We start from the raw sequence: 13,056 nt of genomic DNA on the forward strand, positions 1-13,056 counted from the left end.
ACTCCTTGAGAAAACCCAATTCGTCCTCTCCAAAAGCAACCTCAAAATACACGCTTCAGAGCTCCCAATAAATTAACCATTTTATTAGTGGATAAGTTAAAATAATATAAAAGAACAGTGTTTCCCGGAGAAAAATGGGGGGAAAAAACTAAAATCAAGAAACCAAGCCGTGAAAATAAAGCAAATATATAGTAGGTTTTTCATCACTTCCATGAACTGAGATGAATTTTTTTTTTTCCTTTAGCCAAAAAAAGAAATAGTCTTTTAAAACACAAAGAATAAACAAGAGAAAACACACAGATCGCTGCAAAATAGAGATATGTAATGTACTGTGTGTGTCTGTAATGCTTGGTCAGAATCCCGTGTCAGTGGCAGGTGGATTATCAAATCAAGTGGCCAAATATCACTATTCAGCACTAACATAACACAGATTAATCCGTTTTCCAAGCATTCCCAGAGCACAAAAACGAGATTAAACAACAAGGGTCTTGAAATTACGTTGCAATTTGAAATGGGTAACGATTAATTATACATATAAGCTCAAGAACCAGTGAGGGATATAGGGATAGAGAGAGAAGATGACAGAAAAGTAGTGAGCACACGCATCCACAAAAGCATACATCTTTATACAATTGCCTGCGTATGCTCACTCTCTTCTGTCAAGTCTGCATACTCTCTCCCTCACTGCAGCGAAAGAATCCAAAAAACTCATCAATGTTTTTCTGAACTTACTGCCTGTTCTTGACCAATTCTCGTGGCAAAAGGATCAGATCTGAAAATCAAAGAGAGACCCTTATTTGGAAAGACCTTTTATGCATCAAAGCAACAAGCTTTTTGGCAGATAACCGCATGCCAACAAGAATTCGTAATGGAAACATTAGGGTTTCGTAGATTTTAGAGTAACACTGCTGGAGCAGACAACCCTTCACCACCATTAATGTTACAGCTCTTCCGGTCCATGCAGCGCACAGGAGAATTGATCGGGGGACTATGAAACATAATCTTTGCTTTAAAAAGTTGCGGAATTTGTAGTGTAATGGAATGGGCCCGTGGCATTATCATCCTCGCTCTGCTTGTCGTTTCGGACTTTTTCTTGTACGTTCTGCCCACCTCACATTCAAAGGAGCGAAGGGTACAAAGGACAACGGGTGGGAATCTTCGTAAAGATTTGACATTAATTGAATCAAACCTTCTTCCTCTGAGACGTGTGCTCCGTGGATTGGTTCCCAAAAACAACTGGGATTTGACTTTGTCGGAATTCAAGCTGCTGGGATGGAACCCCGCAGCTTCATTCATCGGCTTCTATTCGGTTCCATACAATCACATTAATTAATGGGAAAAAGAACAAAGTTTTTGAAACAATTTTTCTTTTTTTTTTATTTTTAATCATGATTTTAAATTTTATAGAGTTGATAAAATATATAAATACTGAATGATATTAATTTAATATAGATAAATTGATTTTTTTAAAAAAAAAAGTTGGAAAGAAAATATTAAATATATAAAATGATTGGGACACAAGAAAAAGTAAATATAACGTGAATAAGTTGGATAGATGGATTATCATACTATCAGTGATACGTTTCTCATTTTTTATCATGTTTTCGGTTAATTTCTGGTTTAAATTCACTATTTTTCCCGGTTTTAGCTATTTATTTTTAATCTAATCTTATTTTTTGGCTTTTTGATAATTTTATTGTTTTTTTTATTGGGATCTTGATGTAACTTTCATGTCAAACGTCATGTCGGAGCTACGTTAGTACCACGTCATAAAAAGAAGTAATTTTTTTTAAGAAAAAAAATAGTGAGACTAGAATTGAAATTTGAAACATAGATAATCAAACTCGCAAATATATCAAAAAAAAAATAGTGAGACTAGAATTGAAATTTGAAACATAGATAATCAAACTCGCAAATATATCAATATGTTAAACCAAAGACACATTTTTTTCCTAATTGATAATTGACGAATGAATAATTTTCTTTTCAAATGATAATATGCAAAGTTGAGTTAAGGGCAATCTAAAAAGGAAGGAAAAAGTGCGTACTCACCCTTTGATTTCTAATATATTGTGTTTGGATTACAGGAATTAGATGAGATTTGATGGGATTTAGAATTGAAAATACTATTTTAGTGTTTGGGAAGTTGGGATTTTAAAACGAGATTGGTATTTGATGGGATTTCATAGGATTTCAATTAGTTATGTGAAATCTGAATAAATTTGGTTGGATTTCATGGGATTTGAGTATATAAAACAATAAAATCATTGTTAATAATACATTTATATACTTTACTTATAAATTTTAAATTTTTTTATTTTTTTACAAAATATCATTTATCCAAAATTTATACTATCAAATTCCAAAATATATTTTAACTTTTTGTCAAACACCAAAATGAAATTCCAATTCCATGAATTTAAAATTCAATTCAAAATCCAAATCTAAATTCAATTCTAAATTCCATTTTTTAGACATCAAAACATACTTAAAAATAAATTTTCGGAGAAAATTGGTCCGAAATTTGGATATATCACAATCTTGCTAAGATATATATTTAAAAAAATGAAGTATCGATGCTTCTGACTTCTGAGAGGATTGGATAACAAATTAAAAATAATATTGTTTAAATCCACTTTATTATATGTCAGATATATTAATGTTATTAATATTCCTACTATTTAATGATTAAGTATTTAATATTACATTTATATTTTTAAATTCTTTATCATTGATTATTTTGGGGGAACTATGGATGGTTTTTCGGTATACCTTACTACAAATATTGGTATGAAAAAAATTCATACCGATACCGATTGTAAAATTTCGAAACTTTGGTGCGAAAAAAATTCATATTGATACCGTATAGATACCGAAAAAAAATTCGGTATACCGAAAAAATATTTGTATATTAAAAAAATTTCGATACGATATGCCAAAATTTCGATACGATATGTCAGCCCTAGGAAAAACATTTGGACTCAAGATTCGGGCCATGTTGAGCTGAACTAGTATATTATTATTATGGTTTTGCGTTGGGCCAAGTTTAAAAATCACTATATGATTCATTTTAAAAATAAATGTTTTTTATTTCATTAGTATCAACAAGCTCAAATAATATATATAGTAGGTAATATCCCTCAGTAGCAATTCTCTTCTAAGAACAAAAATGCAAGACAAATTTTATGATAATAATGTACGTGTATAATATAATATAACATCAAATATATATAATTAGCAAACTTTCTTCGGTTTTCTTGCTTCTTGTAAACTAGGATCGCGTATTTGTCGTATTTTAGCTGCACTTCTTCCATCTTCTTCTCTTCCTCCTCGTTCACATTCGTCTCTTATCAAAGAGTGTTGATAGCACTTGAACGCAACAAATAACATGAAAACTGCGCAACAAAAAGTTTCGAAAGTCATATTTATTTTTAATTAATCGAAATCTATATATTAATTTTACGTATATCATTTTCCGAATTTTTGAAAATACACGAACTTATATGTATATGTATATGTAAGGAAAAAATTATCTGTATAGGGGTTTAGTACATGTCGCCCGCAGGGTAGTGTAATTCTATGATTGCTCAAAATTAATGGGTCCCACGTGGAGCCCACTGATTTTAATCAATTATGAGCCGTCACGTCACCCACAGGACACTACCCTGCGGATAGCATCTACTCAACCATATACCTGTCCAAATCCGTGCGATGACAGAGGATAGGTTCCAAACAAGAGAAAAGATTGCGAATCCAACGGCTTTCTTGTGAGAGCATGATTCCCAAGCGTCGCTGAACCGTCGGATCCAGAATGTCCCTGCATGTAATTAATGTTTGTTAGTAACAAACATATCTTACTATCTTACTATTTTATAAAACTTGAGCCACTTTTAAAAACCATTTTGGTACATTTTGATGACATCAAAATATATTTATCATTTGACATTTGGTAGTTATTTAAAATTTAATATATTTACATTGAAAAAAGGGTAAAAATAGGTAAAAAACAAAAACAAAAAAATTGTCTCGCATTTTGAAAACTGCATTCTACACATTATTAATAACTACACTCACTTTTCTATGTTGAAGGAACTGAAATGAATTTGATTTATATCATATTGACCACACATGCATAGCGTGTGCACTTTTAATAGTATATATATAAATATATCCCACGTTTGTTGAAATTAGATAGAAACACAAAGATGATCATATAATATAACAACTTAAAAATCTGAGTCGGATATGAAAGTTGTTTGTTTTCAGGAATTTTTTTCCATAAAAAAAAGAAAAAAAAACTTACAAAAAATTATCTAAAAGGTTCCAAAATCAACACACAAAAAGAGACGTCAGTTGGCACACAAATCTAGACTGCTCGGCCCCACTGTCGGTTAATTCTTTTTTCTTTTTTAAATTAAATTTTTAGTCATTTTAAATCTATAATAATTTAATTATACATTCATAGCCAATTTTTTTTAAAAAAAAATTATTATTTATGTATATATGTGGATATATCGTAGGAACACTATTTCGTAAACATTATTTCTGCAGACAAAACATTTATTATTGACTCGACCTCAAAATTAAATAATACAAAGTAAATAAAATAAAATAATAGAAAGTCCTATAATAAATGAAATAATAATAGTGTCGGCCAGCATAAATAATTGCATAAAATTCAGAGTCGAATGAATTATTTAATTAAGTTACCGTATGCAGTGATCTGGACGGAATAGGAAGAGCAGACTTTTGGTACCGTAAACACTCCAATAAACCCTGTCAATTTTCATTGTGATGTCAAATTAAAATTAAGTACCAAAAAAAATTATTAACTACTAACTAGTGTCTCTAGTATGATTCTGTTAGCACAAGGGCAGTTACGCTCGTATATTATATCTGACAGTTTTTTTTTTTTTTACCTTTTTTTGTAAGTAAGATGATCCGCGTAAACATATTATGTGCAAAACAAATTTGAGAAGTTAGAACTCGTTAGCATCGAGAGATCCCTCTAATATATAGACTGGAATTTCTTTTTTAAGTATGCATGAGTCCATGACAGTGTTTACTTCAATCTATTCGAAATAGATCGAACATGGTGGTTCCGCTTATGAGCATAGTTAATCTATTTTAAGATTCCATACGAATCAAAATTGTACGTTTTTGAGATTCATGTTGTAGTTTTATGTAAAATTTTCGATTAGATTAGTTTTTTTTTTTCGATAAACAACGTACACATGGTACAGGAAAATCATACATCCATTTCAAAAGTCATGATTAACTTTGAAGGGATGCTAAGGTTTATATATCGCACACATACATATAATGTTAGTGATGTGGGACACTAATCAGAAGATTAGATTAGTTAAATAACCTACAATTATGCTCAAACTCATTTTACACTATAATCTAGTTGCTAAGACAAATTGTGATAAATGAAATCATCATTGTCACCATATTAAGGCAGTATTTGTAACTTTTGAATATAAATGATTGTGAATTTTTTTTCACAAATTTATTTTAAAAAAAAATTATAATAATTTATTTTTAAAAATCGCAAACACACAAAATCTTAATTTTTTTCCTCGCGTTTTCACTAATTTACCCATCAAGATCCTATTTTCTTTATAATATAAGAGAAACAAGTGACGGTGATTGGTGTGGGTGAAATACCTAATTTAGCCATCTTCCACATTGTGATATAGCTGCCACATCTTGCCAACACAAACAGAAGCACTGCCAACTGCCAGAGGCTAAAATTGTCATCTTCCCACAAAACAATAGGGAAAAGAGAAGGGTGTAAATGATATTTTCACATGAAAAAGGGCATAAATGAGATTTCACCTTCATTGTTGTGGAAGGATCCCCAGAGAAAAGAGCTCTTAATTTAAGGAGGAACTCATTCACATAAGGAAGAACCAATTTTATTCCCCAAATGGCTTCTTCCTCTCCAATCACATAATCTTCAATTGTGTTGTTATCAATAGTGCCCCTATTTGTTTGAGATAAATAAAATTAAATATATATTAATTTTAAATAAAGTAGTTCTCATTTATTTTCACTCAAAAAAAATCATATTAAACTGTTGCACGAATCAATTTTGTGACACATATTCCGACCAAATCAGACTGACGCAAAGTATTAATTTTAATGTAACAAATATTATGAATCAAATCAACCCGTTTTCCAATATAAATCTACTAAATCATTTTCCAAGAAACCAATTATTTTTTAGACAATACGGTTGTTAATCATTAAAAAAAGTCAAATAAGAGAGAATATATCAAATATCTAACGAATAGATGCATACAATATAAAAGACACCAACACTGAACTTTTATAGAGCCCCACACTTTGTTAAAGATTGGCATGTGATCGTCACACATTTAAACATTGTCATACACTTTGTATTATGTATTTTTTTGAAAACCGGATATTTTTTAGTACAAAATCAAAACTCGAGATCTCGTCTCGAGAGTCGATGTAGGCCCACTGAGTCATAGTCATTTATCAAATATTTAAGAAACCATTTGGGGGAGTTTTTGGCCCAATTTTATCTATGTCTTTGTTGGCTTAAAGCAAGTATAGTAAAAGCAACCAAACAACCAACAGTAATGAATTACCTGCTAATTAGGGATCTGAAAAGAAAATTCACAACAAGATACGCAAGGCCTAAATAGGAAACCACAGAAATGAAGCTGCAAAAAATACCCATAAATCATAAATAAAATATTATTTTGACATATCATTATTACTATGATTATTATTATTATTATAAATTTAAATAATATCTAACCTTATATTAAGATCCTTCGTGTAAGAAGATGAAATGATAGCAAATGTTCCAATCCCAAAGACGAAAGACGATTTTGCTACATCCCTCCACATGATCAAGTCAGCTACAAAAATCCAATCATGAAATTGGAATCACAAATTAATACGAAAAATTCACCCAAAAACAAGAATATAAAAATAAAATAAAAAACTCACCGAAACTCTGTAATTTGCTGTGTGTTCTTGTAACTCCATGGAAATCATCATCTGAATCTGGAACTGTAAAGAAATGTAAAAAGCACACAGCATCAGAAAAAGAGAGGCGATTTCAATGAAAAATTTCTAGAGAAAACACGAGAATTTACTTGGGTCAATTTTAGTGGGATTTTGATGAAATTTGGCGTGATTCACAGCTGGTGGAAGCTGTATCTTTGCAATGGGTGAAATGGGCACAGATTTTTTATTTCCCAGAAGCAATTTCTTCTGCTTGTTTTCTTGCAAACTTATCTCTTCAATTTCAAGATTCTTCTGCTTGTTTTCTTGCAAACTTATCTCTTTGATTTCGAGATCCTTTTCTGCAATCTCACCCTCGATTTTCTTGCCATTTTCTTCTTCTTCCTCCTCCTCATCTGTGTTCTTGATTTCGTCAGCATTGCTCGACTTTTCCCCCAATGGGATCTTGTCAGATCCTCCAAGTTCCTCAATTTCCACCTTCCCCAGCTCGGAATTCCCCTCCCTCGATTCCTGGGAAGAATCCGATTTCACTTTCCTCAACTGAACCGAGACTGATCTAGTTTTCCTGGTCTGAACCGGGCTTTTCTTGGCATTCCCATCGCTGAATTCCCTGAACTTGTCATCCAAATTCTTGCTCACTTCAGATCTCTGCACACCAATTCGAATCGGGCTGCCTTCCAAACCATCAGATTTCCATGTTTTCCTCTTAGCCGACGCGCTGCCACTCCCTCTCCCTCCCCCAACTGGGCTCTGTTTGTCCACAGTACCAATTGGCTCAGTATCATTCACGGGACTAGCACTGATACTAGTACTACTGCACGCAATCTGAGCATTTTCTTGAGGAATTTGATGAGTGGCATCGAACACTTTGATGCCACCTTTGACTTGATCCAGCTTCATCCTGGTCTCCCACACAGAGCCTACTTTGGGGGCACTGCCTCTTCTTCTGCTGACACCCGAATCCGTTTCTTCTTTAGTACTCATATTTTACAGCACTGATCTGTAAAATGCAATGAGTAGCGAGGGGACCCAACTCGGAAATGGAGTATGATGGTGACTTCAAGCTCAAGGAATTGGGCTTGTTTTCATCCAAGTAAAGAGAACTCGGAGAGGGACTCTTCAATTCTCTCTTTTTTTGGAGTATGAGTAAATAAAAAGAAAAAGGAATGGCTTCAAATTTCAATCCTATTCGTAGGTTGGTTAGAATTCATTTTGGATAGGTTCATCCGACATCAAAATCTTTAAGTTCGGAACGAGCTTTTAAATTCGATACTAGCCATGGTAACAAATCCATTTCCCAACTCAAAACCAAAAGAGTAAAAATCTTGAATTTTATCTATACTATTTAATAAAGAATCTGTGTACATCAAGTTAATCGTTTTTTTGGTGTCTTGGCATATTTTCAAAATACTCTTGCTTTTTAATCTTTTACTATTTTTTCCTGATTTGCTTTTTCCATTAACAACTCTTTCCATCATATGTTATAATCACTGGATAATTTTTTTCAAATTAATTAGTTATTTCCTTTTGTTGTTAATGTTCGAACATAACCTGCAAAAATGGGCCCAAAAAAAAAACAGAGATGCGTAATGATCGTATAATCGCATGATTTTATTTTGTGTTCATTCAAATTCACGTTGCATAGTTTTTCAGGAAATGTCTAAAATCACTGGACAATGCTATATGTACACTGAAGGTTACACGTTGGGTTACACAGTACACTTGAAATTACACGATTATACTATATGCATTTTTAAAAGATTTTTTCACAATAAATTGCATGAATAATAATGTAATTTCAAGTGTACTGTGTAACACAACGTATAACTCTCGGTGTACATATAGCATTACCCAAAATCAATACATGTGCAAACGTGCATATGATCGCTAATATGTATTAAATCTCTATCCTTATTTAATTGTTTGTACCAAACAGTTAATGGATCAATTAACAATTGCATGATAGAAGTAGCTCGATTTGATCAGTTGGGGGGATTAAATTAAAATTAATGGTGGTTATATTTTATTAGATGCTCTATTTTCAAAAGGACAAAAGTGCCTTCAATTGTTGCTTATATTTTAGGAACATCCCCATATGATTAATAAACCTTATGTCACATTAATGTCTTCTCTATGATACATAATGATTACCCCCATTCCACCCCCTTCATCTATCCACCAAATAAATATAAACATAAATAAAATGCTTTTGATATTGATATTTCACCTACCAAATTTGTTGTTCACATGAATCATGATAAATCCACCAAAAATTAGTTAATATTAAATCCCATATTTGAAACAAACGCGATAATAATTGGTGAATAAAAATAAAGAATATATAAGATTTATAATGATATTTAGTTTCAATATGAGAGTTACGTTCACTTTTCATCTCTACAAATTTTCGATAAAGATGAAACCGCAAATTACAAAAAAGAATACAAGAGTATGCTCTCGAAACTTTCCTATCATATCATACACCTTTTCGCACTTACAAAAAATTGTACTTAAAATTAACATACCTGATAAATGCTTAAAAAAATAAAAAAATGTTCATAAATATTATAAATACTCGAATTAGTGGAGTAGGTGAACGTTTAAGTAATGGTTAGGATTTCAATTCTTCTATAATTATTTTCTTGAATAAGTTTATTGCACATGGTTTGTATGTCCAATGCACATCGAATAATAACCATGCGAGTTCCATTATCATTAAAAAAATATTATCTCCACTTAAAATAAATAATTACGTAGTTGGTTTAAAATTTTGATAATCAGGTAATCTCCTTTTTGTCCAAATTTATCTACTATTTGATAATTCATAAAACAAACTAAGTTCGAAATAAAATGTCCACATATTTTATAATTTAAATTTTATGTATTATTCGTAAAAGTATTGCACTTTGGTTGAATGAAATGTTAATATCATTTTTTTTTTAAAACTAATATCATTTATTATTAAAAATATTTTTAAAAGATCGTTGCATCTTACAAGTTGCAACTTTAGAGCATGTACAAGGGCCGGTCAAGTGGAGCGATCAAGCCCACTTGACCGGCCCACTTCATTACCTCGCCCCTCCAATGGGCGAGGATACCGATTCTATCTCCTACCTCCAACGGGTAGAACGAAGAAAAAGACGGATGATAATTTATTACTGTCAAAATGGTGGGCCCCGCGCGGAGAGGCTCCGCCCGGTGAAGCCCACCATTTAATAAAAAAAAAAATTGAAATAAACGGCAAGATCTTTCTGGCCGTTTGAAGATATCTGGCCCTTTGATCTTAAAAAAAAAAAGAAAAAGTAAGTTTTAAAAAAAAGAATGGTTGGGATGATCTGGCCGTTGAAGATCAACGGCCAGATCAATCCCAGCCTATTTTTTAAAAAAAAATATTAAAAAATTAAAAAAAATTTAAAAAAATCCGATTTTTTTTTATATATATTCTGAAAAAGTACAAACGGTAATATTTTTCAAATTCAATCATTCTTCTATAAATAGGTTTGAATGCATCTCATAAAATTCACAATTTCTACTACTTGAATTCCAAAAATTCTATATTCTCCAACTTTCATTATATTTTCAATCCAATTTCGAAAATGGATTCATGAAAAAATAATGATCTCAATACTCCTTCACCAAATAATTCTCAATTCACCGACGACCAAATGTTGAGTTTTATGTTCAACCAAACTCAATTCTCCCAAAATCCCATCGAAATATCGTCTCCTATCTTTGAAGCCCCGTCTACTAAATCTAGAAGGAAAGGAAAAAATATCGTCGTTGGCGATGTTGGTGAAGGCATTAGAAGGAAACCTTGGACGAAGGTTGAAGATGAACGTCTCGCAAAGTCATGGTGCAACGCTTCAACCAATCCGGCACTTGGCAATGATCAAAGCAACTCGAGTTTTTGGGGATTGGTTTGGAATGAATATAACCATGAGTTACCAAATGGATGAAAAATACGCTCACCGGACAACATGCGGCAACATTGGAATGATGTTTCAAAACGAGTGTTTGCCTTCCAAAACAAAATAAGCGAACTTGAAGCACTCAACCAAAGCGGATCTTCATTTGATATGAAAGTATGAATTCATAATTTTTTTTCGAACTTGTTTTTTTTTTTGTTTTGTTTAGTATGCTCAAGCTCAAACGATGTACGAACAAGATCATAACCATCCATGGTCCGATGAGAAAGCTTGGTTAGTGTTAAAGGATCAACCAAAATGGAAGATATGGTCGTTCGATAAATTCGTAGGAGGTTCGACGAATGCTACGAAGAAGCTTAAGAATATTGATGGTGAATCATCTTCATCTCCTTTCTCCACACCATCTGACACACAAACCGGCGAAAAAGGAGATGATGTGCAAGAAGTGAGCAAAACCACTAGGCCGATGGGACGGAAGGCCTTCAAAAGGGCAATGAGAGGAGAAGGATCGAAAGATACAAATATGGTGGAAATGTTGAAAACAATACATGAAGTAGAAAAAAAAAAAAAGGATGAAGAGAGGACTGACTGCTTTGACAAAAGAGCATTATGCAACAATGGCTCAAAATATGGAAAAAAAGTTCGAAATGAGGATGATGGAACACGAGATGAGGGTGAGAGAGCAAGAAAGAATGGAGAGAGAACAAGAAAATCGAATCATGGAAAAAGATGTTAATGATCCAAGGCTCACTGACATTCAACGTCAGTACTACATGAAGATGCAAGAACAAATTTTTCGAAAAAGATTCAATTAGTAATTTATTTCAGTGCTATCTCATTATATTTTATTCGGTTGTAATCTTTTTAAATTTATTGTCTTTTTTTTATTTCTTGTATTTTGTTATTGCGTGTAATCTTTATTTCGAGTGATTTTATATTTCAAGTAAGTTTTAAATTTTAATTATGTGTATTTTAAATTTATTATATTTATGTTCAATTTTATTATGTTTAAAAATATTAAATATAATTAAATAATAATATTTAATTTTTTATATTTATGTTCATTTTTATTATGTAATTATTAAATTTAATTATGTATATTTTTAATTTGTTAATTGTATTTTTATTATGTTTTAAAAACATTATTTAAATAGATTAAAAAAATAATATTTCAACATCACCACTACAACATCATCACACCATTGTAGAAACGTACAATGAAATTATCAACGCTGACATCATCATGCGATCAAGTTACCAACTTGACCACACCAACTTCCTCACATCCTTGTACATGCTCTTATCCGGCTCGTTAGCTATTTTTGTTTGTTGTGTTTTAATAAGTTGCAAACTCCTTGAATTACCCACCATTTAATTCATTCAAATCAAACGTAAAACTATTTATTTAATTAAATAAATGAGGCATACATTGGAATGGTTAAATAGGAAACTGAGTAAGTTTATCGGCAAATCAAGAAAAAAAAAACAGACGGAGGGTTGATTAAAAGTGAGTTAAAAAGAAAAAGTGGAGTTGTTGAAAATGTTCTTACACAACGATCGGGTGAAGTTGATTTTGAACGCACTGCATCAATCGTGTTGGAGGGTGCCTTTTTATTGGTAGAGGCAGAGTTGATAATTTTTCAAAATGGAAGAAGAAACGGCAACCATGCTTGATTTGTGATTGTTCAGTTGGAGAGAATCTGATGTTTCATTTGTTTTTTTTTTTTTCAGAGAAACAGATGGGGTTGAGGGGAGAGGGGAGAAAATTGAAGAACATCAACTGAAAAGGGGAAAAAGAAGAACGTGCGTGGGTGGAGGGGTATTTTTGGGTTATTAAAAATCAGACCAAGACATCATCGTCAGTTTTTATGTGATGCTTAGACTTAATAAATAGTAAAAAATCTACTCAAACCGTAAAAAAAACGGTTTGAAACTAAAACTATGTTCAAACGGTTCAGTTCCAACTTTACCTCGAGCACCTAGACCGTTTCTCTGATTTTACCTGAGAATCCAGACCGTAGATCTGTGGTGAAAGTAATACTCTTAAGGTAGGTCGAACTCTACCGTAGTTAAGCAAACATCAGAAAATTGAGAGGGGAAAGAATTAACCTTTTGATAAATTAAA

General features: G+C 32.0%; 1 protein-coding gene across 1 annotated transcript; it reads right to left on the reverse strand.

Moving 5' to 3' along the window:
* Positions 1–3,105: 3,105 nt before the first annotated feature.
* LOC140891315 (uncharacterized) lies at positions 3,106–8,268 on the reverse strand. The gene is made up of 9 exons (XM_073299754.1): positions 7,137–8,268; positions 6,988–7,050; positions 6,794–6,896; positions 6,621–6,695; positions 5,842–5,989; positions 5,671–5,740; positions 4,711–4,776; positions 3,695–3,817; positions 3,106–3,395 (listed from the first exon to the last, which is right to left on the reverse strand). The coding sequence occupies exons 1-9, from the start codon at positions 7,987–7,989 to the stop codon at positions 3,235–3,237; spliced, it is 1,662 nt and encodes a 553-aa protein (XP_073155855.1). The 5' UTR covers positions 7,990–8,268; the 3' UTR covers positions 3,106–3,234.
* Positions 8,269–13,056: the final 4,788 nt, after the last annotated feature.

Source organism: Henckelia pumila, chromosome 3 (assembly GCF_033568475.1).
Source record: "Henckelia pumila isolate YLH828 chromosome 3, ASM3356847v2, whole genome shotgun sequence".
Taxonomy (NCBI): Eukaryota; Viridiplantae; Streptophyta; class Magnoliopsida; order Lamiales; family Gesneriaceae; genus Henckelia; species Henckelia pumila.